Below are 26,456 nucleotides of genomic sequence, written 5' to 3'. Positions count from 1 at the left end.
CACAGAATACAAAGTGCACAGTGCTCACTTTATATTATTTTTATTACAAATAATTGCACTGTAAAAATGATAAACGAGTATTTTTCAGTTCACCTCATACAAGTACTGTAGTGCAATCTTTTTCATGAAAGTGTAACTTACAAATGTCATTTTTTGTTACATAACTGCACTCAAAAACAAAACAATGTAAAACTTTAGAGCCTGTAAGTCCACTCAGTCCTACTTCTTGTTCAGCCAATGGCTACGACAAACAAGTGTGGTGTGTGTACATTTATAGGAGATACTGCTGCCTGCTACTTATTTACAGTGTCACCTGAAAGTAAACAGGCATTTGCATGGCACTTTTGTAGCTGCAGTTGCAAGGTATTTACCTGCTGGATATGCTAAACAGTTGTATGCCTCTTCATGCTTCAGCCACCATTCCACAGGATATACTTCCATGCTGATGATGCTCATTAAAAAAATGTGTTAATTGAATTTGTGACTGAACTCCTTGGAGAATAGTATATCTCCTGTTCTGTTTTACCTGCAGTCTACCATATATTTCATGTTATAGCAGTCTTGGATGATGACCCAGCACATGTTGGTTTTAAGAACACTTTCACAGCAGATTTGACAAAATACAAAGAAGATACCAATGTGAGATTTCTAAAAATAGCTATAGCACTCAACCCAAGTTTTAAGAATCTGAAGTGCTGTCCAAAATCTGAAAGGGACAAGGTATGGAGCATGCATTCAGAAGTCTTAAAAGAGCAACGCTCAGATGCGGAAACTACAGAACCTGAACCACCAAAAAAGAAAATCAATCTTCTGCTGGTGGCATCTGACTCTGATGATGATAATGAACATTCATCGGTCTGCTTTGCTTTGGATCGTTATTGAGCAGAACCCATCATCACCATGGATGCATGTCCTCTGGAAAGGTGGTTAAAGCATGAAGGGACATATGACTCTTTAGCGCATCTGGCACGTATATATCTTGCAACACCGGCTACAACAGTGCCATACAAACAACTGTTCTCCCTTTCAGGTAACACTGTAAACAAGAAGCAGGAAGCATTATCTCCTGCAAATTGTAACCAAACTTGTTTGTTTGAGCGATTGTCTGAAGTAGGACTGAGTGGACTTGTAGGCTATAAACTAAAGTTTTACATTGTTTTATTTTTGAATCCAGTTATTTTTTGTACATAATTCTACACTTGTAAGTTCAACTTTCATGATAAAGAGATTGCAATACAGTACTTGTATGAGATGAATTGAAAAATGCTATTTCTTTTGTCTTTTACAGTGCAAATATTTGTAATAAAAATAAATATAAAGTGAGCATTGTACAGTTCGTTGTAATTGAAATCAATATATTTGAAAATGTAGAAGACAACCAAAAATATTTAAATGGTATTCTGTTGTTTAACAGCATGATTAATTGCGATTGATTTTTTTTTAATCGCTTGACAGCACTAATTACAAGTAATGAGGCATAAAAGTCAGAATTGGTTAAAAAGAAATAAAATGTAAAATGTAACTAACACCTAATTTAACAAGCTAAGTGAATTCAAAGCAAAAGGTTTATCTCACTACATGCTTTAGCAGTATTACTGGTTGGATCTTTCAGCCAGGATCCCTCCTCAGTCCAGTGATGCTTCCTTTGTTCTTCAGGTGTTGTTGATGCCGTGAGTAGAGATGAAAGGAGAGATCATTTGGGGCATCTGTTCCCCCATTTGTATATCTTTTCCTCCTCCTTGAGAAACATCTCCAGGTGGGGTTAAGGAGACAGAAAATCCGTGGGATGGGAACGTCCAGCCAGGGGCGGCTCTAGGAATTCCGCCGCCCCAAGCAGAACGGCACGCCGCGGGGCGCGCTCTGGTGGTCGCCGGTCCCGCGGCTCCGGGGGACCTCTTGCAGAAATGCCTGCGGAGGGTCCGCTGGTCCCACGGCTCTGGTGGACCTCCCGCAGGCACGCCTGCGGATGCTCCACCAGAGCCGCGGGACCAGCGGACCCTCCGCAGGCATTTCTGTGGGAGGTCCATCGGAGCTCCGGGACCAGCAGACCCTCCGCAGTCATGCCTGCAGGAGGTCCGCCGGAGCCGCCTGCCGCCCTCCCGGCAAAATGCCGCCCCAAGCGCGCGCTGGGGTCTGGAGCCGGCCCTGCTTCCAGCTATTTCTTTGCCAAGATGTAAATTTCTTGCTCACACTCTTTCCTGCCAAATAATAGCTGCTTAACCAAGTGATAGTCCATTTGATTTTTGTTAACACCTAGCTGAGGTGTCATTTTGCCTTGTGTCTTTGAGGAACAAGTTTGTGCCTGCTTTTCTGAACTTGGAATATGTCTCAGTAATTTTATACAGTAGAATCTTGTAACTTTACATACAGTGTTCTTGCCACACATATTTTACCAGCACAGTGTGAGTTTTCCAATGATACCTCACAAGGCATACTTTATACATAATCCATTATAGCTTTGTAAAAAGAGTGAACATAGGGATACAGACTGTCACACATATAATGTAAGTTTGTAAATCAAAATGTCATGTGGTATTAGGTAAAATACCTTGGAGAAATCCATATATATTCTATCAACACAGTTCATTTTATCAATGCTGTCCAAAAAAGACAACAGATTTATTTGATAAGATCTACCTTCTGAGAAACCATGCAGACTGGCTGCTATTTTTATTTATTTATTTTTTTTGCCTCTAATCCTTGGTTGCTAGTCACAAATTAACGGTTCCATTATTTTACCCAGAATCTCTGTCTGGCTGATCAGTCTGTGGTACCCTGGATCATCCCTTGACCCTTTTTAAATATTGAAACTATGTTGGCAATCCTCCAGTCCTTTTGGAATTTTCCCAATTTTTCATGATTTTTTTAAAAAATATTTACTTCAGTGGTTCAGAGAGCTTCTCAGTTAGTTCCTTTATGACCGTTGAACGTAAGTTATCTGGGAGTGTTGATTTGAAAATGTTTAATTTTAGCAGATGCTGCGTCACATCCTCCTGTGTTACAGATGGCAAACTTTCTGTTCCATCTACATCATCATATGGGTTGGATACATCTTCCTGCTTTGTTCCAAATTCTGAACAGAAATATCCATTCAACGTTTCTGATTTTTCTACATCACTGTTTACAATTTTACCATCTGCATCTAGCTATGGTTATATACCTGACATAGGGTTTTTCTTGTTACTGATTACATTTAAAAAATGTTTTTTTATTATCTTTAACGCCTTTGGTCGCTGATATTTCATTGATTCCTTTGGCTTCCCTTTTTTATGTCACCTACATTTTTTAACTTATAACTTTATATTCATTACCATTTAATTCCTTGTTTCACATCCGTTTATATATAATTGTATTATGTTTTTATTACCACTTTTTGCATCTTCTTTTAACCAGGTTGGCTTCTAGCCGAGAATTACCTTTTTGTCTATCTGTGGGATCATGGACATCCAATAGAACAGTGGTTCTCAAACTTTAGCGACCCAAGGATCTCCATTTTTTATTTAAATTTTTTTTGCGGCCTCCCCCAACCCCCCACTCAGCCCCAGGCCATGCCCCCACTCCACCCCTTCCCCCAAGGCGCCACCTCTTCCCACCCCCGCTTCACTCCTGCCCCTTCTCTTCCCCATCTCGTTCCGCCCCTCCCCCAAGCTCACCCATCTCCACTCCTCTCCCTCCCTCCCAGCGCCTCCTGCACACCACTGAACAGCTGTTCCCTAGTGTGCAGGAGGCTCTGTGAGGGAGGGGGAGGAGTTGATCAGCGGGGCCCTTGGACCCCCTGGAGTACTCTCATGGATCCCCAAGGTCCAGAGACCCCAGTTTGAGAGAAACTGCAATAGGATATCCATGAACAAGTCCCAGTTTTCATTAAAGCTTTTCATTTCATATGTTTTCCCAGACAGTTATACCACTGATTACATTAATCTTTGGGAAATTAACCCTTCTAAAATTCTAACTATATATATTATTGATTGGTGCCATATTCTGTTTGCACAAGGTAAATGAAATGAGATCGTGATCTTTGGTACAGTGGCAACACTAATGTTTAGGTCAGTGATTAACTCTTATTTGAGTTAATGAGGTCCAACTATTGAATGTACCCTATGTTGGATGCAGGACTTCCTGTGTTAAGAAATTAACATCTATTATTTTGAGAAACTTAGGGGAGTTTTGTAACTGGCTGCATGAGATGTCCAGCAAATGCCCCTGTAGTGGGGCAGCTGCCTCACTCCAAGGTAAAAGGGATTAAGAGCAGCTGAGGAGGCTCACGAGGTAGTTGGTCCCAGGTGTGGCTGGCTTAATCAGGCCACAGCTGGCCTGGATAAAAGGGCTGAGGGGCCAGGAGACAGAAGAGTCTAGATTCTCGCTGGAATGTATCAAGGGAGACTATGCCAGACTGGGGAAGATGCTTAAGGAAATCAAGGCTCAGGTGATTTTCAGTGGGTTTCTGCCTGTTCCTAGAGAAGGGCAACAAAGGTGTGACAAGATTATGGCGCTCAACAGATGGCTCAGGCAGTGGTGCTATAAGGAGGGCTTTGGGATGTACGGCCACTGGGAAGCATTCATGGACAGAGGACTGTTCTCTCGGGATGGACTTCACCTGAGTAAGGAGGGAAATAGACTTCTAGGATGGAGGCTCACCCAACTGATTAAGAGACCTTTAAACTAGGAATTTGGGGGAGATGGTTGGGAGATGTCCAGGTAATCTCCATGCCAGAATTTAACATTGAGAGGGAAGAAAACAAAGTAAGAGAGGATACAGCTGTGGGCAGATGAATGGCCATAAGGAGGAAGGGTAGTGTAGATACCAGTCTAATAGGTGATACTGGTGGTAGAATGTCTGTGCCTAACCGGGTAAAGCATGTCAGTGAAGCCAAACGGCAAAAATTAAGATGTCTGTACACTAATGCAAGGAGCCTAGGTAACAAAATGGAGAAACCAGAGCTACTGCTGCAGGAAGTGAAACCAGATGTTATAGGGATAACAGAAACATGATGGAATAGTAGTCATGACTGGAGCACAGGTATTGAAGGCTATGTGCTGTTTAGGAAAGACAGAAATAAAGGCAAAGGTGGTGGAGTAGCATTGTGTATCAATGATGAGGTTAACTGTAAAGAAATAAAAAGTGATGGAATAGATAAGTCAGAGTCTGTCTGGGCAAAACTCACATTGGGAAAGAAAGCTACTAGAGCCTCCCCTGAGATAGTGCTTGGGGTGTGCTACAGACCGCCGGGATCTGATTTGGATATGGATAGAGACCTCTTTAATGTTTTTAATGAAGTAAACACTAATGGGAATTGTGTGATCATGGGAAACTTTAACTTCCCAGATATAGACTGGAGGACAAGTGCTAGTAACAATAATAGAGCTCAGATTTTTCTGGATGTGATAGCTGATGGATTTCTTCACCAAGTAGTTGAAGAAGAACCAACAAGAGGGGATGCCATTTTAGATTTGGTTTTGGTGAGTAGTGAGGACCTCATAGAAGAAATGGTTGTAGGGGACAACCTTGGTTCAAGTGATCATGAGCTAATTCAGTTCAAACTAGATGGAAGGATAAACAAAAATAGATCTGGGACTAGGGTTTTTTATTTCAAAAGGGCTAACTTTAAAGAATTAAGGAAATTAGTTAGGGAAGTAGATTGGACTGAAGAACTCATGGATCTAAAGGCGGAGGAGGCCTGGAATTACTTCAAGTCAAAGTTGCAGAAACTATCAGAAGCCTGCATCCCAAGAAAGGGGGAAAAAAATCATAGGCAGGAGTTGTAGACCAAGCTGGATGAGCAAGCATCTCAGAGGTGATTAAGAAAAAGCAGAAAGCCTACAAGGAGTGGAAGATGGGAGGGATTAGCAAGGAAAGCTACCTTATTGAGGTCAGAACATGTAGGGATGAAGTGAGAGAGGCTAAAAGCCATGTAGAGTTGGACCTTGCAAAGGGAATTAAAACCAATAGTAAAAGGTTCTTTAGCCATATAAATAAGAAGAAAACAAAGAAAGAAGTGGGACCGCTAAACACTGAGGATGGAATGGAGGTTAAGGATAATCTAGGGATGGCCCAATATCTAAATAAATACTTTGCCTCAGTCTTCTTACACATTATAGACATTTAAGGAGCAGTTTGTCTTGTTCCCCAGTGAGATTAAGTGGTCTGTAACAGATGCCCCCCAGTACCCAATCCTTAGTTTTACTAGATTAGAATCATAGACTATCAGGGTTGGAAGGGACCTCAGGAGGTCATCTAGTCCAACCCCCTGCTCAAAGCAGGGCCAATTCCCAACTAAATCATCCCAGCCAGGGCTTTGTAAAGCCTGACCTTAAAAACCTCTAAGGAAGGAGATTCCACCACCTCCCTAGGTAACCCATTCCAGTGCTTCACCACCCTCCTAGTGAAAAAGTTTTTCCTAATATCCAACCTAAACCTCCCCCACTGACATTTCATCTATAAGCTATTTAGCTCTCTAGACTTAGCTTTAAATTTGTATTGGGATTGTTGGTGTTAAATGTGTCCCTTTAGTTATTTATGTGCATTTTAAAAATACAATACAGTTTGGTACAGTGAACAGTCTCTTTTCAAGGGAAATCCAGGACTAGGATTCATTAGTTAATGTTTGAAAAGGGCTTTGAAAATGAAAAGTACATCATAAATGGTACTTATTACTATTACTTCCAATGGCAGGTATATTGCAGGATAAGATTAATGTGCATTGACAGAACTGTGGCAGAGGTGAACCCTAGGACTGGAATGGAAACAGTGCTGGTGGTGATCATTCATGTGCCTTTTTGTGGGTCCAGGACTGGAATAGCAGGGGTACTGAAGGTCAGATCTGTATTGGCAGGTGTGACGGGGTAAGGCCAGATGGCTGTAGTAAAGCAGCGGGAGACTGATATATTAGCCACAGGCTAAACAAATCCCTGTTACCAGGATAAGCAAATGGCAGGTATTCCAGGTAAATTTAAGAAACCTGGGGCCAACTAAGATCTTTCCAGAAGGCAGGGAAGACAGCTAGGTTGATTGGGACACCTGAAGCCAATCAGGGGCTAGTTAAAAGCCTCCCAGTTAGTCAGGTGGGTGTGCATGCCAGGAGCTGTAGGAGGAAGCTGCATTGTTGGAGAAACTGAGTAGTACAAACCATATCAGGCACAAGGAAGGAGGCCCTGAGGTAACGGTGAAGTAGATATTGAGGAAGAGGGGGCTGCTGTGGGGAAGTGGCCCAGGGAATTGTATGTGTCCTGTTTCCAAAAGGTCAACTACCATAGCTGATACTATTAGGGTCCCTGGGCTGGAGCCCGGAGTAGAGGGTGGGCCTGGGCTCCCCCCTTGCCCTCTTCCTCCCCCCCCCCGCCCCATTAATCACTGAGACTGGGAGTCAACAGAGACTGTGCAAGGGAGAATAGTTCTCCTCCCTTGCTGGCTTATGATGAAAATGTCTCAGTAGGCTGTGACCCTTGCCTCTAGAGAGAGAGAGAGAGGCTATGTGGAGGGTCACAGCGAGCCTCTGAGGCTAGCAAAATCTGCCAGGAAACGCGGGACCCATGGAGACAAGGACAGAGCTTTGTCACAACTGGATAAACAAAAACTGTTTGGTCATGTATATGTCATGAAAATTTTGCTGATAATACCATGTTTCATGCTGCTGAGTCTGGTGCAACACAACTGGCAACCTTACAAGGACACCAATTTCCTAACCTCTAGCAACTTCCAACCAGAGTTGCAACACTTGCTGCAAGATTTTCAGGTGTCCAAAGCCTAGTGAAATGGAAGAGAGGTTTCAGAGGGGTAGCCAAGTTAGTCTGTATCAGCAAAAACAATGAGGAGTCCCTGTGGCACCTTAGAGACTAACACATTTATTTGGGCATAAGCTTTTGTGGGCTAGAACCCACTTAATCAGATGCATGGAGTGGAAAATACTAGGTGAAGATATACAGTTGTGATTACAGCCTGAATCTGATAATCTGAGCATCTGGATTGATCCTGAGAATAGTTAAGTGAGGGGCTTCTTATTGATCTCACTCAGGCTCTGAAATGAATAAGGACTGTACAACATTGTGTTGTTTTTAAATTGTTTGCTGCCTCCTTCTGAAGAAGGAGGAAAATTTCTCCTTTTTGAAACTCCTTCAAGGGCCATCATGTGCACTGAAAGTCTTGAATAACTTGGGGTCCAGTTCAAGATAGCATTTACATGGAAAAACTGAAACATGAACAAGGAATTTGTGCTTTTGATCTGTTAGTATGCTTAAATCTTTCAGGATGACAAAAGGGAGGCAAATTACTCAAAGAGCTTTTTCCATCCAAATTATCAAGAGACTAGCTAATTCATTTCTACGCCTGCTTGAACCAATTTACAGAAATTTGTTAAAATAGTTATCTCAAATACTTTGTTACAATGCGAGTTGAACAGCAGAAGCTACTAGCTATCTATATTCCCAGAATTAACAGGGAAATAAACAAAAGGCAGCTATGATAGCTTCTGCTCTTTTAGTAACACAAGAAAACAGTTCAGTGTTTGCCAAATGGAGGTGTACAAAACTAGTAGAGAAATCATTTTCAAACTTTAAATGAGTTACAAACTAAATTTAGGAAAAATTAACAAGCTATTTAGAAAAGTATACTATTGATATTCGTTAATGAAATGATGAGAAAATTCCCAAGCAATCATTGTTATGCTTTCATTTGTTCCCTTCTCCAAACCATCTTCTTAGTTCCGCTAGGTTGTCCAGGAATTTCGCAGGTTTCAGGAAAAGAGGTTGTAAAGCAATAGGTCTCTCACTTACACATATTTGACCTTCACCGTAGAACAGTATATACAACCATTTTCAGGGTGTTTACATTTTGTAATATGAGGATCAAAAGTGGAGTTAACAGATGGCATCTTTGCAGGTTCCTGGTTCACAGATAGTTATTTCAATATCTTTCATACCTAATGATAACCCTTTGATCCAATTTCTCCATCAAATGTTCCATAGTTCTGGTGAGAGCCAGTGCAAAGACTGACTTGTGTCTGGATAGAGGACCTGGAATTTCCAGGCTGGAAACTCACTAACAACGAGGATTCTGAGTACATGGTGCAGAAAGCCAGCTTGTCTACTTAAGCTTGTCTATTTAAGCAAGTCCAACACTGTAAATCAGCCCCAGCAATAACATTTTTTTATTTATCACTTCCAGTGAATCAAGGCTTAGTTAAAGAAAGAATAAGAACTGCCATAGTGGGTCAGACCAGTGGTCCATCTAGCCCAGGATCCTGTCTCGGACAGTGGCCAATACCAAAGCTTCAGGGGCAGTGTAGAGAACAGGGTAGTTTTCGAAAGATCTTATCCCTTTCTTCCCCTCCCAACTTCTGGCAGTCAGAAGTTGAGGGGGTTGCCCTGAGTATGTGGTTAGATTCTCTGACCATTTTGGCCAATAGCTATTGATGGCTTTATCCTCCATGAACTTATCTTGTTGTTTTTTTTCTTAACCCAGTTATACTTTTGGCCATAACAACATCCCATGGCAATGAGTTCAACAAGTTACTTTTTCAGACAATGCACCTTTATTTCCTTAGGTTTATATTAAACTTGCTGCCTATTAATTACATCAGGTGACCCCTGGCTTTTTATTGGTGGGGGGAGAAGTAAATAACACTACTTTATTCACTTTCTCCACACCATTCATGATTTTATTGACCTCTATCACATCGTCCCCTTAATTGTCTCTTTTTCCAAGCTGAACAGCCCTGCTCTTTTTAGTCTCTCCTTGTACAGAAGCCATTCCATACCCGTGTCATCTTTGTTACACTTCTCTGAACCTTTACAGTTCCACTATATCCTGTTTGAGATGAGATGACCAGAACTGGTCACAGTATTCAGGGTGTAGATGTACCATGGATTTATATAAGAACATAAGAATGGCCCCACTGGGTCAGACCAAAGGTCCATCTAGCTCAGTATCCTGTTTTCTGACATTGAATGACCAGACAGGTTAAAGTGTTCTCCTACTGGTTTTTGAGTATTATGATTGACAGAGCCAGATGAGTACCCAGAAGTCACCTCCTACAAGACAGGCCCAACAAAGAAAATAACAGAACCCCACTAGCCCCCAACTAAAACCTCTCCAGCGCATCATCAAAGATCTACAACCTATCCTGAAAGATGATCCCTCACTCTCATAGATCTTGGGAGACAGACCTGTCCTCGCTTACAGACAACCCCCCAACCTGAAGCAAATACTCACCAGCAACCACACATCACTGTACAAAAACCACTAACCCAGGAACCTATCCTTGCAACAAAGCCCGATGCCAACTCTGTCCACATATCTAGTCAAGTGACATCATCATAGGACCTAATCACATCAGCCATACCATCAGGGGCTCATTCAACTGCACATCTACCAATGTGATATATGCCATCATGTGCCAGCAATGCCCCTCTGCCATGTACATTGGCCAAACCGGACAGTCTCTACGCAAAAGAATTAATGGACACAAATCTGACATCAGGAATCATAACACTCAAAAACCAGTAGGAGAACACTTTAACCTGTCTGGTCATTCAATGACAGACCTGTGGGTGGCAATTTTGCAACAGAAAAGCTTCAAAAACAGACTCCAACGAGAAACTGCTGAGCTGGAATTGATATGCAAACTAGATACAATCAACTTAGGCTTAAATAGGGACTGGGAATGGCTGAGCCATTACAAACATTGAATCTATCTCCCCTTGTAAGTATTCTCACACTTCTTATCAAACTGTCTGTACTGGGCTATCTTGATTATCACTTCAGAAGGTTTTTTTCTCTTACTTAATTGGCCTCTCAGAGTTGGTAAGACAACTCCCACCTTTTCATGCTGTGTGTGTGTGTGTGTGTCCTTAATATATGTTCCATTCTATGCATCCAAAGAAGTGGGCTGTAGCCCACGAAACCTTATGCTCAAATAAATTTGTTAGTCTCTAAGGTGCAACAAGTACTCCTGTTCATTTTAATAGTGAGCCTGAGTAGTATGTGTTGCTGTAGTTTGCTCTACCTGGCCTTGTTCTTCTGCTGCCCTGTATGAATCTTGCAGCGGGTGCTGTGTGTGTGGGAATATAACATTGCCTATGCACCTATTAATATTGTCTGAGAATGATGTTATGGGTTCTGTGACAAAATGAAGTATCAGGAAATTGATGGGTGTCAGAGCTGCTCAGCATCAGCCAGCACATATTGTGAACTAATAAATATGAATGATGTTCCAAAAATTAGAATTTTTATTCTGTAACATGAACTAGGCAAACAAAGAACATTTAGAACTTTATAAAACATAATAAATGAAGGGAACAGAACTTATGGAGAGGCAAGAGCAGTCATTTCCAATTCAGGTACACATACACCAATTGTGTCTTTCACAGGTTAATGTATGAGCAGCTGTGATATTTTCCCCTGAAGTGGAGTGGTAGGGATAGTGCAGTGTCCCCTGATGCCACATAGAATGCTAGGGTGGTGCGTATAGGGAGATCCCAGTATTGAGTTCTCAGTGGGCTGCAGAGGAAGGCCAGCAAAGGATTCTTGGACCTGCAGGTCTACCAGAGTCTGCAGCATATCTCGGAAGAGGGTTGGATCTCAGCGCTTCAGGCTCCAGCCCAAGCAAGAATGTTTACACTGCTATTCTTAGCTCTGTAGCATGAGCCCAAGTCAGTTGACCCTGGCTCTGAGACTTTCTGTCACAGGTTTGTTTTGCTGTGTAGACCTACCCTCTGGCCAGAAGGGCTAATGCTTGGCTATAGACAGGGAAGTCGCAAGTAGGAGTAGGGAGCTTATCTTACCTTTGTATTTGGCACTGGTGTGACTGCTGCTGGAATACTGTGTCCTGTTTTGGTGTTCACTAATCAAGGATGTTGATTGTGACCTAGTGGTGCCTGACAAAGCCCTCACTGGAAATACCAAGGTCAGGGCAGGTTGCAAAAGGGAGAGCAGATACTCCCAAGACTAGTGGTTAACACTAAAGTTAAACTCCCCAACTAGTCACAAACTGTGCTTCTGATTCCCCACACTGGTTATCAAGAAGCAAAAAAAGAAATCACACAGCCCCCTTATTGTATTCCAGTTTCTGGGTCCCAATCAGCACCTGGGTCCAGTACAGTTATTTTAAACTCTGCTCACATATACAAAATGTTCTTCTGACCCCAAAGGGTCAACCACGTCATCAGGTCATAATAGGTTTGGATTTTACCCAAACTACCACACTGCCAGCCAATCCTTTAGTGCCTAAAACTAAAGGTTTGTTATAAAGAAAGAACAAGAAAAGAGATGTTAAATGGTAAAACAGTGATATACATACAAAGACTTCAGAGTCCAAATATTAGGTTCTTAGCAGTATTGGTGAGTTTGCTGGCTTGAAAGTCCCTCTGGAATACATCCACAGCTTGGATGGGTCATTCAGTCCTTTGTTCAGAGCTTCAGTTTGTAGCAAAGTTCCTCCAGAAGTAAGAAGTGGGATTGAAGACAAAATGGAGAAGATGCAGCTGCCTTTTATAGTATTTTGCCATGTGGCTTGTGCTTCCTTTGTTTCAAACAGAACCTGCCCAGCACATGGCTTGGAAGCCTTAGAGTTCTGTCCATAGGCATGCCCCTGCATGCCTTGCTGAGTCATAAGGTGTATTCCTTGCCTTCTCTCAATGGGTCAGTTGTAAAGCTGATGGTCCTTAATAGGCCATCAAGCAGGTTAGGCAGTGCTGAAACTGTCTGGGGGTGTCACCTAAAAGCATAGCACAAGTGTTGAAATACAGACATATCTATAACCCACAATACAAAGGGTTATAGATCATCATATTTGGCAAATTATAGCATTTTCACATATCTTACACGGCATATCTGGCATAATTCATTGCCATTTTACCATATTGGTATTCATAATAGACCTAAAGTGTCCCCCAGATTCCATACAGTGTCACATTGATAAATTGGAGAGGGTTCAGAGAAGCCACAAGAATTATTTTTTAAAAAAGGACTGGAAAATATGCCTTTGTAGATACAGACTCAGTCACAGTCTGTTTAGGTTAACATAGGGAAGGTTATGGGATCCTAAACAGGGAAAAAATATTTGATAATGGGATCTTCAGTCTAGCAGACAAAGGCATAACATTTAGTGGCTGGAAGTTGAAGTTAGACAACATTCAGACTTGAAATAAAGCATAGATATTTAACAGTGAGGATAATTAAACATTGGTACCATTTACCCTGGGTTGTGGGGGTATCCCCATCATTGTCCATTTTAAAATCAAGGTTGAATGTTTTTCCACAGGATATTCTTCAAATAAGAATTATTTGGGGAAAGGTCTGTAGCCTGTATTATACAGGTGGTAAGACTAGGAGATGAGTAGTCCCTTCTGGCCTTGGAATCTATAAAAGCCATCTTTGATTGTCAGTAAATTGAACCTTCATTCATATACAATTCTGTATGTCTGAAGCCTGGGAGCCTTTAGTTAGTTTAGATTTGAGTATTAAGGTGCCTGAATAATATGAAGTTGCATGGACTCAGAAACTCAAGTCACTGCTAGTATATGATTGCATGGTTTTTTGTTTGTTTTGTTTTTTATGTGAGGTTTATTTTGTTTTTGTTGGGGGGTGGGGGGGTTGGTTGCCTAGAAAATAATTTTCTTTTGTTTTGTGTAAGATGAGAAAGCCTAAGCAATGCTTCTTGACCTGAAGCTGAGAATAAGTTGTGAAAACAGAGTATTTTGGAAAGCCTAGAATTTCAAATAAAATAGTATGTTATAATTGTTTTTTGGGGGGAAGAGGGGTTTGAAGGAAGAGAATTAAGACATGCTAAATGCAAAGAGTAAGGTACATAATTTATGTATGGTTTGTGCAAGAGGTTCCTGGCTGTGGCTGTGAACCCTGTCTGGCCACTCTCTATACTGCTTGAAGGTTGCTGAGCTAAAACACACTCAGAACTTGTTTTTTACACCTGAGAGAGGAAGTGGCCACTGACTTTGGGCTAAAGGAATACCAGGAAATCAAATTAATTAATCACCCAAAGAAACAAATATGGCAGCTGAGGATCTCTAAAATGCAGGGAAATCTGTTACCCTAAACTGGCAGCTGGGGGAGGGCCTGAATGGAATAGGAGCAGCTAAGTTTGGCATTTGGTTTGAGAATGCATTGTGTGTTAAAGAGCAAAAGAACTGGAGATGCTTGGAACTTAAATAACTTTTCTGTTGCAATATTTGAACTTGGATATAGAAAACTAAAGAGCCACTTTTACCACAGCCCCTTTCTTGCTGTTATTGGCTCAGCTGTCTGGCCAGAAATTCTACACTTTATGGGTCAGATGTTATCTCTTACTGTCCCATACTAGACAGAATTTCAACAGCTTTGACTTCAGACTGTTGGACTTTTAAGAGCTATCCATGCAGGTAAAAAGCCAGCTACGGCAGGGATGTTGGGTAAAACTTTAACCAAGAGAGATTTCTACTTCTTTCTGGCTCTAGACAGAAGAGGACTCACCATTTCTGATCTATGTTAAGTAAAACTTTTCATCTTCAAAGTGCTTTACAAATATTAACTAATTGGCCCTGGTTATGCTTTAAGTGTAGAAACATTCTTCCAACCTGAACTGCAGTTATTCCTGGTGGCAAATGATTCAATGTTTCTGCAGCAGTGGTGGCAGTGCTAACCGTACATACAGGGCCAACGTTTCAGCAGCATAAAAAGCCTCCTTTTTGAAGATTCAACTTGCATATACAAAATCTCTACCCAGAATTCAACTGCAGGCTAGGATGACCAGATGTCTTGATTTTTATAGGGACAGTCCAGCTATTTGTGGCTTTTTCTTACATAGGTGCCTATTACCCCCCACCTTCGGTCCCAGTTTTTCACACTTGCTATCTGGTTACCCTGCTGCAGGCACAAATCTCAGAATGTGCGTGTGTAGCAAAGAGGCATGGCCTGCCTTGGAGGTTGACAGTGAGGGAGGGCCAGATGCCCCCTCGTGGGGAGAACCAGGAAGGCCACACTCACCACACTGGAAGGAGAGGGGTGGAACAGGAACAGAAAGTATAAAAAGCAGGCCCTGTACTTGCTCAGTTGCAAGCAGGGGTGGCTCCAGGCCCCAGCACGCCAAGTGCGTGCTTGGGGCGGCAAGCCACTGGGGGTGCTCTGCCGGTTGCCGTGAGAGCGGCAGGCAGGCTGCCTTCAGTGGCTTGCATGCGGAGGGTCCGCTGGTCCCGCAGCTTCGGCAGACCTCCCGCAGGCAAGCCACCGAAGGCAGCCTGCCTGCCATGCTTGGGGTGGTAAAATGCCTAGAGCCACCCCTGGTTGTGAGGCAGCTGTCAAAGGAGATGGATGCATTCTCCCCCTCTTCAGGCCAAGAGGCCTGTGCTTGTCTGTCTACCACAAGAGCCAGGATGACAGATTGTACCTGGGTGCCTAACCCTTGGCCAGAGCTCCCTAGACTGTTTGCTGGGTGCTTGCCCCTGCCTGAGGGCTGGAACCCAAGACTGTGTTTGGCACGCTCGCCCTGCCTGAGGGCTTAACTTCCCCATTATCTTAGACTGTCCTTACAGGGATGTGACAGCAGAGGTGTGGCCTCCCTCAGACCATGACAGCAAGGGAGGGCCATGCACGCCTACAGGGTACAAATCAGATGTAGGGTAAAACTTTCAAAAGAGCCTAAGTGACTTAGGAGCATAAGAACCATTTTCAAGTGATTTAGGCACTTGGCCAAAGTCCCATTGACTTTCAATGAGATTCAGGCTCTTAAGAGTCTACATCACTTTTGAAATTGGGCCTTAAATCCTAAGTCACTTTGGTGTTTTTGAAAGTTTTACATATACTCAGATTTATACCTGCTAAAAGAGAGACCAGGCCCAACCTTTCTGAAAATTTGCCACACATAGCATATCTTGCTGATGGTTGTATCAAAAGCCTTTCAGAGCTATGTACAGTACCAGGCAGAATCTGACACATGGAGCTTTTCCTGCCCTTACTCCACTGCCCTCTTGTAAATATTTTTGCTTTAAATAGTATATATCATTTAATGTAAACACTTTAACTGTGTTCAAAATCCACTTTTGGGAATGGGCATATAGGATTTTAAGACTGGAGGCATTCAGATTAGTCCATCCCCTGCACGAAGGCAGGGCAAAATATACCTAGACCATCCCTATTAGGCGCTTGTGCAACCTGTTCTTAAAAATCTCCACAGCCTCTTTTGGGTAACCTGTTCAAGTGCTTAACTATCCTTATAGTTTAAAAGTTTTTCCTAATATCTAATCAAAATCTCCCTTGCTGCAACCTAACCTGATTACACTTTGTCCTACCATCAGTGAACAAGGAAATCAACTGATCATTGTCCTCTTTATAACATATGACTGTTATCAGGTCTCTCCTTAGTCTGTTTTTCTCAAGATTAAATGTACTCAAGTCTTTCAATGTTTCCTCATGGGTAATGTTTGCTAGACCTTTTATTTTTATTGCTCTCCTCCGGACTCTCTCTAATATGTGTACATCTTTCTTAAAGTGTGGTGTCCCAAACTGGACACGGGACTCCAGCTGAGGCCTCACCGGTGCTGAACAGAGCAGAATTACTGCCTGTCTTACATACAACACCTCTGTTAATATAGTCCAGAACTAGATTTGCATTTTTTTGCAATTGCATCATACTGTATAGTAACTTAATCTAGACCACATTTTGCTACTTTACTTATGAGACTGTAATGTGGGGCTGTCAAAAGCCTTACTAAAATCAAGATGTATCACATCTACCTCCCTCTATCCATTAGGTCAGTAATTCTGTCAAAGAAGGAAATTAGGTTGATCTGGCATGATCTGTTCTTGACAAATCTATGTTGGCAGTTAGGGTGATAAGTATCATCTACTTGGTGCTTACAAATGGATTGTTTTAAACATTTGTTCCAGTATCATTCCAATGCTGAAGTTAGGCTAACTGGTCTATAAATCCCCAGGTCCTCTTTTTTTTTTTTCTTCTTCCCTCCCCCCCCCCCATTTGTAAAGATAGATAATATATTTGCCCTTCTCCAGTCTTCTGAAGCCTCACCCTCACCTGTCCTCCATGGGTTCTTGAACATAATTGCTAATGGTTCTGAAATGTTCAGCTAGATCCTTAAATACTCTAGAATCATAGGGTTAGACGAGACTGAAAGAAGAGACTTTCCAAGATGGAACATTTGTTGTTTGTTTAAACGATCCAAGACAGATGGCTATCAAGCCTCTTTTGAAAACCTCCATTGAAGGAGCTTCCATAACCTCCTGAGGCAGTCTGTTCCATTGTCCCAGTGTTTTCACAGTTAGGAAGTTTTTCCTGAGATTTAATCTAAATCTCCTATGCTGTAGTTTGAACCCATTGCCTCTTCTCCTGCTCTCTATGGCAAAAGAGAACAACTTTTCTCCATTTTTTTTTTATGGCAGCCTGCCGACGAACAGCAGCTACACTGCGCGCCTTTTAGCAGCATGGCTGTAGCGGCACAGGTGTGTCGCTAAAAGGTGCATAGTGTCGACATAGCCTAAGTATTCTTTAAGCTCTTCTTTCCCTATTTTGGTCTGAGTTCCTTCCCCTTTGTTGTTAATATTAATTGTGTTAAGCATTTGCTGTTCTTTCTATTAATGGACAAAAAAAGTGAAAATGTACTTTTCTTTCATGACACAGCCTCCACAGAAACCCAGTGTAAATATTATATGTCTAACTATGTGGCCACAGAAGCATTTTTGGCTGTTGAAGGGTGTGTGCATATATACCAAGTGGCCTACATTTCATATACTGGTGTATAAATACTCCATGCCCACTGGCAGTTTCTCTATCCACCAACTGGAACAGTCACAGAACCAACTTCTTTCTCCTGTATGTTTGTTTGCATAAAATAGTTGTAAATAGTTTGTAAGACATTTAGATAGACATACTGTAGACTTGAGTTTGATTTTTTTTTTCTAGTTCTCATCAATTTTTTGTTGGTTTTATGTTCTCAGGCCATGCCCAAGATAATGGACCTGTGTAGGAAAACAGGGTTTAAGGAGTGTTCTCCTTGCCCCACTATGTTTCCCCTTTCAGCTGGGCATGAAAAGTACCTTTTAGTTCTCATTTCTCAGGCATTTAGCAAAGGGCTGTGATGCCTGCAAGGCCTTGCCCAAGATGACCATAAAACTCCTCTCTGGAACTTGCTCCTGCAAGGGACTAGTAACACGAGTCTGGGTGACCTTCTCCTAAAGTGTTCACCCCACATACAAACAGTGTGGCTGTTGAGCCTCCATCAGTTCCAAAACCTGATCCAAAATTCCAGTCCTGTTGCAAACACTTCTCGAACCATCAAAGGAAGTTCTTCCAACTAAAGATCAGAGTTCTTCAGAGGAAGCTGAAGAAAACACCTTTTACAGTTCCAGGAGCTCCAAGAGGCCATGTAATGCAGCAAAATGGTGTTCCCACAGAGATCTGTTGTCTCATCCAGGTGGACCTCATTGCAGTTTGCTTCTGTGGGCCACAGGATTCCCACGAAAAACAGGGCCTCTTCTGATCCAAGCAGGTTGGATCAGTTATCCTTTACCCATCAGACCTGTTTGTCCAAGGTACTAGGAGTCCCCATTCTTTGAAAGCAATGGGGAAGGGGATGCTGAAAGACTTGGGACTGTCGGTGCTGATGAACCCTGGCTACTTCCCTTTTGGATCCATTGGATTGGTTCCTCCAAAATCTCCTCTGAAACAGTTATCCCCTCAGCATTGTGCAGATGAACCCTTAGTGCTGAAAGAAGTTTGTTTCAAGGCTAGACTGGTGCCATCATCTGATCTGTGGAGCCCCTGGAACTGAGCTCAGTATTGTGGCTTTGGATCCAAGATAAGTAGGTCAATCCCATTCTGCTGCAACTCCTGATGAGGAGGAACCTAGTTCAATCAAAGAAAAATACTTGGAGCCTTATGTCCCCTTGGACACCTCCCAGAGTTTACAACTTATCTAGGTTTTCTTCATGTAGATACTATACAGCTTGGGACTACTTCAAGCGCTGTCCTGGTGGGTGCTCCACTTCAGGTGTCGGTGTGTCCCAGTGCTTTCGATCAGAGATTTATAGTAGCAGTGTCCGCATGGGTCATGCGTGCGCAGGAGGCATCTTGCGGTCCTGTTGGTGCCGCATGTAGCACATGCACAACCCAAGCCCTTCAGTTCCTTCTCAACTGTCCTCGGCTAAAGATGCAGCGCTGGGGCAGTGTTAGCACTCTTCCTTAAAACCATTAGAAAAATATTTTAAATAGCTAGTTACTTAGATAGAAAGTTATAGTTAGTGTTAGTTTTATTCTAAAAAAAAGTTTGGTTTTATTTCTTTAGCTACCTCCCAACGGGGGACAGTTAGCCGTTAAGATGTCTGGCTCCCCAGGCTTCAAACACTGCAGCTCCTGCTACAAAGCTATGTCCATTTCAGACAGACTCTCATTGTGCGTACGCTGTCTGGGTGAGGCGCATATCCCCCCAAAATGTGCCCACTGCAGCAATTTGAAAGTCAGAGCCTGACATGACCGGGATCTCAGGCTAAAAATGATTAATGGAGAAATCCCTACAACCCGACTCGGACAAGCAGACTGCCTTTCTGGGCACTCTTCCAACTGAAAAAGGAGACATACCCTCTAAAAGACAAAAAAAGAGGGCTCAGACTTCTCCTCAGAGCACTGCAAAAACAACGGTGGTCTCCTGCCAGGTCGCTACCCTCAATGCTGACACATGGTCAGGTGAGCACCTATGACACTCCAGTGACCTCCGGCACCACTGAGGCCCGAGCAAAGGAGACAGAGTTGAGGCACAGACAAAGACATGTCTCCTCCATGGCACCAAATTCACTCATAAGGGACTCTGCACCAAGTGTTTCATCAGACACCAGGCCTCCGCCCCCAGTACCGACAATGCAGTTGGCACCAGTGGAGAAGACCAAGCTGGCACCGACCACACTGACCAAACAGTCACAGCACTGGCCGGTACTGATGCCAGCAAGAGTGGAACCAACAGTCCAGACATCAGCACCGACACAGTCTCTGTTGCACCAGAGAGACTTGATGATATCATCAGCACCGTACTCCCTGATACTCAGTACTGAGGGCTCCCCTACAGGCTATAGAGGAGATCATGATATTGCACATTTTTCTAGCAAAGATGATGATGAGATGCAGAAACAAAGCACCTTCTCACCACACCATTCCTCACCGAAAGCACATCAACCATCTTGGAGCCATATAAGGCCAAGATATCTCTAGACAGCTCAACCATGGTGCAGACCACCATGGATGTTGACCTCAATGGCCTTCCCAATGCAGTAGGCACACTGGGAACCCTGGGCATCTTACATAGACTATATAAGAAGTGGAGGCCCCAGTGAGACAGTCCTAGGGGTGCCCTTCTTGTACTTCATCCCCTGAAAAAGCTGTCTTGACTGCTCCCTTGTTTCCTCTAAGTGACATCAGTTGTTGATATTCCTGTAGTATTTTTGCCCAGAGAGTCTCTCAAAAAATAGAAATCCTGGAACTCCAGGTTTTAAAAAAAAAAAAATCAAACAAACCCACAGCCCTTCCCTCTGCTGCTGACAGGTATAATACCATAGGTAGTAACCTGAGTTGAAAGGGTGTGGTTCATTACAAGTGGTCACTCAAACCAGGTGAGTACCTTCCATACACATACTTGTTTGCTACATATTAGAACAACCAGGGGCTAAAATTCTGCTTCAAAGTGGGCAAGGATATGCAGTGTGTATCATGTCTTTGATACATAGAGGGAAAAGTGCTCCTTTACACCTTTTCCTCCATTTCCTTTCGTCCCCAGAGTTCTGAGGAGTCAACAGGTCTGAGCCTGTGCATGGCAGACCTAGTTCTTGGAACTTCTGGGTCAGTGTAAAGATTATCCATTCAGTCTGTCTTCTGAGTTAAGATCTATCATCCCAGCCAAATGGCAGGATGGGGTATTTGGACCTCAAGTCATTTTACTTGACAGTGTAACTGCTAGGTTTTTAGGTCAGGATGTCCTTAATGCTTGTCTCAGGAGAACAAGGCAGCCCTCCTAGACTCCATCCACCAGGAAATATTATGCTGTTATATAGAAAACCTTGTTTAAAAGTTTTGCTCAAGGTAGAAGCCTTGCTTTCGTATCATCCCAGTTTTAGTTACCTTAGACTTTCTGCTATCTCTCTGGTGTGGTCAAAGATATTTTTGACAACTGCAAAGGTTTATTTTAGTCTACTATGTCCCTGCAAAACAGACGCCTCTTGATGCAGTAATTTTTAAAGGGGTTCACAGATATGTACCCTCCCATCAAGAAACTACTCATCCTTTGGATTTGAGTTTGATATTGAACAAGTTAATGGAAATGCTCTTTGAGCCCTTGGGATCTTTTTCCTTGTATCCTCTCTTATTACAGGAATCATTCCTGGTGGTGGTTTCCTCTTCATCAGAGTTCCAGGTCCTGCTGGACAATTCTATCCTTTTTCACAATGTTAAACCAGTATTTAGGTCTCAACTCCAGTAGCTAACCAGAGTTGTGTCTTGAGACTCATATCATATAAGTTAACATTACTATATGTGCTTTTCCCAAAGACCCAGAGCCATGCTGGGGAGTGAGGTGGCACACGCTTAATGTCAAAACAGTAGCTGGACAGAACAGTGACTCTTGTACACATACTGAATGGACTCCCCTCTATTACGCAGCCCAGAATTAAATAGGTTTAGGACATGGAGAGGAACTGAGGGTCAAATTGGTTTAAATTCTTTGCCCCACCTATCAATTGAGTGCAGGGCCCAATGGACATTTACATATCTCCTAACTCTGATTGCTCAAAGCTGGTTACATAGCCAGGCATGCAACACCTACTGTGTGGCTCTATAAAGACAATATAATCAATAGTCAGTTCTCAGAATGGAGAGAGGTAAATAGTGGTGTCCCTCAGGGGTCTGTACTGGTCCAGTCCTATTCAACATATTTGTAAATGATCTGGAAAAAGGGGTAAACAGTGAGGTGGCAAAATTTGCAGATGATACAAAATTACTAAAGATTAGAGCCAGGCAGACTGTGAAGAGCTACAAAAGGAGCTCTCAAAACTGGGTGACTGGGCAACAAAATGGCAGATGAAATTTAATGTTGATAAATGCAAAGTAATGCACACTGGAAAACATCATCCCAACTATACATATAAAATGATTGGGGTCTAAATTAGCTTTTACCACTCAAGAAAGAGATCTTGGCGTCATTGTGGATAGTTCTCTGAAAACATCCACTCTGTGCGGCGGCAGTCAAAAAAGTGAACAGAACACTGGGAATAATTAAGAAAGGGATAGATAATAGGACAGAAAATGCTGTGTTGCCTCTATATAAATCCATAGTACGCCCACATCTTGAATATTGTGTGCAGATGTGGTCATCTCATCTCAAAAAAGATGAATTGGAAAGGGTTCAGAAAAGAGCAACAGAAATGATTTGGGGTATGGAACAGCTTCCCTATGAGGAGAGAGTAATAAGATTGGGACTTTTCAGCTTGGAAAAGAGACAGCTAAGGGGAGATATGATTGAGGTCTATAAAATCATGACTGGTGTAGAGAAAGTAGATAAGTGTTTACTACTTCTCATAACACAAGAACTAGGGGTCACCAAATGAAATTAATAGGCAGCAGATTTAAAACAAATAAAAGGAAGTACACCTCTACCCCGATATAACGCTGTCCTCGGGAGCCAAAATATCTTACTGCATTATAGGTGAAACTGCGTTATATCAAACTTGCTTTGATCTGCCAGAGCGCGCAGCCCTGCCCCCCTGGAGTGCTGCTTTACTGTGTTATATCCGAATTCGTGTTATATTGGGTCGCGTTATAGCGGGGTAGAGGTGTATTTCTTTACACAACGCACAGTCAACCTGTGGAACTCCTTGCCAGAGGATGTTGTGATGTCCAAGACCATAACAGGGTTCAAAAAATAATTAGATAAATTCATGGAGGATAGGTCCATTGATGGCTATTAGCCAGGATGGGCAGGAATAGTGTCCCTAGCCTTTGTTTGCCAGAAGCTGGGAATGAGCGACAGAGGATGGATCACTTGATGATTACTTGTTCTGTTAATTCCCTCTGCTGCATCTGGCACTGGCCATTGTCGGAAGACAGGATACTGGGCTAGATGGACCTTTGGCCTGACCCAGTAGGGCCATTCTTATGTTCTATTCTGAGAACAAAAGGTACTGACAGTAAATAACTGTTTTCCTCAACTCTTCAGTCTTACTCATAATTGCAAATGGAAGAACAAATACATTCTCTCCTTTTCTTTTTTCAGTAGAGTTCAAAGCTACCCACATAGCCAAGAAGTTTGAAGAGTCTCAGCAAACTATTGAAACTGGGGATCGAGGAAAAGCACCAGCTGCTGACTTGACAGTCAAAGGAACCAACATTGACGTTCAACCAAAGTTAATAGCCAACAAATCATCTCGGACTCACCCCATAAAGTCAAAAGTCTCCCACCAGATGCAAAAAATCCGGAACTACAATGTTAAACATTGATTTCTTTGACAGTAAGTTTAGCTCTGTACAAACTCTGAGTACAGGACTGCCCTTGCCCCGAAGAGCTTACAGTCTAAATAGACTAGACAGCCAGAGGCTGGGGAAAGGGATAGAACTCACTAGCAGAATTAACAAGGCGATGGCAGCTAATGTGGGATTAGTTCCACAGTTTAATTTTTAGTGTTTATTTGTTTACTCGCTTATTTTGGGTGGGTTTACTTAGGAGGGGATAAGCTAAATGGAAACAGAAGGGAAGTGAGGGGGCAGGGCAGGGGAGAAGAGGATAAGAGAGGCAAGTGTGAAGTGAAGTTCAGGTGAAGGGGCTGTTGGGGAGAGGAGGGAAAGGGTTGGACAGCCAATCAGCATGTAACTGAGAAAGTACGATCAAAAGTGTGGATGGTTCTCTGAATGTCCAGAGGTCCTTGTTTTGGCACCGTTAGCCTCTTTGACTCCTCTCTGCACATCTCCTCCAGGGCACAGGGAAAGGGGTGAGGCATCACTTGGGTACTAGTGCCCCCAAAGTGGGGTGTCTCCCCTACACAGTTCTGGGTTTAGGAAGGTGCTGAGGGAGGGATAGCCCAGCTGGACCCTACTTTATTTGTTTGACCTTATTAAATGTCAGTTCATCCACCTGCTTTCTGGAGGTTAGTATAGATTCCCAGCTACTAAAGATTTAAACTTTTTGTGCCTTTAGGCAGAGCTGGCAGTTTGTAGCAAAATTTTGTTGAGAAACACTGGAGTGTGGGTTAGACAGGGGAAAATGTATCTCAGTGGGCTGCCTTAGCATGCTATTTTCCTATGCTTACTAACACTGCACTCATTCTACATATTGTAACAATTCTCTGTAGCTGCTTAATATTCATTTTAAAGCCAGGGGTTTAAAGAGATGGGCCCTGATTCTGCACTACCTTGCACCTTCTGTAATCATTTATGCTTGTGCAAAATGGGTGTAAAATGATACAGAAACAGAATTCTCCATTCACTTACACTGGTGGTATTGATTAGCACGGGTGTAAGTATGTCAAGTTTCAAGACTGAGAATCAGGCTCATTAATAATACTTAGAATCTTTCATTGGATGAACTAAAAGCACTGTACAAATAACTAAGCCTTATAACATGTTTCCAGCTGAAATTGCAGGAAAAATGTTATGATTGTAATTTGACCAGCACAACACTGTACTTATGAAAAGTGTCATGACATTTGAATGATCATGAGTTCTCAGGATCTCTGTTTTGTTTCGTTTTGAAAATGGCAGGATGGCACCTCCAGTAGCATTGCAGGAAGCTGGGGTATTGGTTTGGTGTTAAGGCCCTGACTCTCCAAACACTTATTCAGGTGCTTAACTTTACTACTGTGAGTGGTCCTATTGAAAAGAATAGGACTACTCGTGGTAGTAAAATTTAATAATGTGTGTGTCTGCAGGTTAAGAGCCTAAGATGGAAGAAAGACTTACTGAATCACCTGCACTTCTTCCTGCAGCCCATAGGTGCTCCTTGAAGGCCTCCTGTCCAAATTCTGTGTCTAGACAACCCTGCTCAGTTTGAGATGTGAAAGGAACACAGTACAGAGTTGTACAGCGTAGCTGTAGGCAGCTCAAGAATAACTTGAAAAAATTGTTCAATGTTCTGTTCAAAAATGTTTTGCTTTAACATATAGATAATATGAATGGTATTACAAATAATAAAAGTAATAAGTTGCATGCTTAGTAGCCATTATTTCATTGTGCTTTTATTATGTAAGTACTGGAACTGAGGTGTCCTCTGTGCCCTTTCCCAATTTATTTTGCTTGAAGGTCCCATCATCAGATTAAATACTTTTTACATTGTTCCTTCATGGACCAGAATAATATGATGCATTCCCCTTATCCAGAGCCTGCTGTGACTGCAGCTCAAAGCACAGTGGTTTCCAACAAGCAGAGAAATTTTGGCCTCATATCATAGTTGAAGCCAACTGTTGCTATACGGTTTGCCTGAATTCAAAAGTTTTGAACTAATTATAGACTATACATTCCAGCAACTTTGCAACTCTTGTTTCCAGTGGTTTCAATTTGAACATGGAGATTCAGAGCAGCTCAGTATAATGCGGCTCTGCATCCTGGTGAGAAGTGCAAGGCTGAAGCATTAATATGGTGATACCCTAATGAGGAAAGCCACATTCCCATTCAATTAATTTTTATAACAACATTCTAACATCTGGTTGTCCCCTTAGAAAACGCTTTTCCTACTAAACTGGTCTGTATGTCCTGTACACTGGGTGTTTAGGTGATTAGGTCACATCAGCCACACTATCAGAGGCTCGTTCACCTGCACATCTACCAATGTGACATATGCCATCATGTGCCAGCAATGCCCCTTTGCCACGTACATTGGCCAAACCAGACAGTCTCTACGCAAAAGAATAAATGGACACAAATCGGACATCAAGAATTATAACCCTTACATATCACAGAGATCTATGGATCCGCCTCTTGGTGCTCTGTACATACATTTACAAGATGTGAAAAATTTAGAATAATAAAATCACAGGGTTAAATGAAACCGCACCGGTCATCTAGTCCTACCCCCTGCCAAGATGCAGGATTTGTTGTCTAAACCATCCAAGGCAGATGACTATCTAGCCTCCTTTTGAAAACCTCCAGTGAAGCTTGCACAACCTCCATTGGCAGACTGTTCCATTGTCTTACAGTTCATACACTTAGGAAATTTTCCCTGAGATTTAACCTAAATCTGCTATGCTTTAATTTGAACCATTACCTCTTGTCCTGCCTTTTGTGGCAAAAGAGAACAACTTTTCTCCATCTTTTTTATGGCAGCCTTTCAAATATCTGAAGACAATTTATCATATCCCCCCTTAATCTCTTCTTTTCTGAACTAAACATACCCAGTTCCTTCAGCTTTGCTCATATGGGTTGCATTCCATCACTTTGATCATCTTTGTTGCTCGTCTCTGGATCCTTTCCAGTTTCTCTACATCCTTTCTA

The 26,456-nt window shown here is 42.5% G+C and overlaps 1 protein-coding gene across 8 annotated transcripts in view; it reads left to right on the top strand.

The window, feature by feature from the left end:
• CCDC57 (coiled-coil domain containing 57) overlaps window positions 1–26,456 on the top strand; it is a 146,697-nt gene that overhangs the window by 119,245 nt on the left and 996 nt on the right. For 5 of the 8 annotated variants that reach the window (XM_044982977.1, XM_044982978.1, XM_044982982.1 and 2 more), the window contains 2 exons: window positions 23,251–23,485; window positions 24,899–25,857. In XM_044982977.1, the coding sequence (XP_044838912.1) occupies window positions 23,251–23,474 (224 nt within the window). In that variant the 3' untranslated portion in view covers window positions 23,475–23,485; window positions 24,899–25,857. Of the gene's footprint in view, window positions 1–23,250; window positions 23,486–24,898; window positions 25,858–26,456 lie in introns of those variants that run through there. The other 3 variants (XM_044982981.1, XM_044982980.1, XM_044982979.1) reach the window with 3 other exon arrangements.

Source organism: Mauremys mutica, chromosome 12 (genome assembly GCF_020497125.1).
Source record: "Mauremys mutica isolate MM-2020 ecotype Southern chromosome 12, ASM2049712v1, whole genome shotgun sequence".
NCBI classification, from domain to species: domain Eukaryota; kingdom Metazoa; phylum Chordata; order Testudines; family Geoemydidae; genus Mauremys; species Mauremys mutica.
The sequence above is the reverse complement of the archived record's forward strand: the minus strand, read 5'-3'. Positions and strand labels throughout refer to the sequence as shown.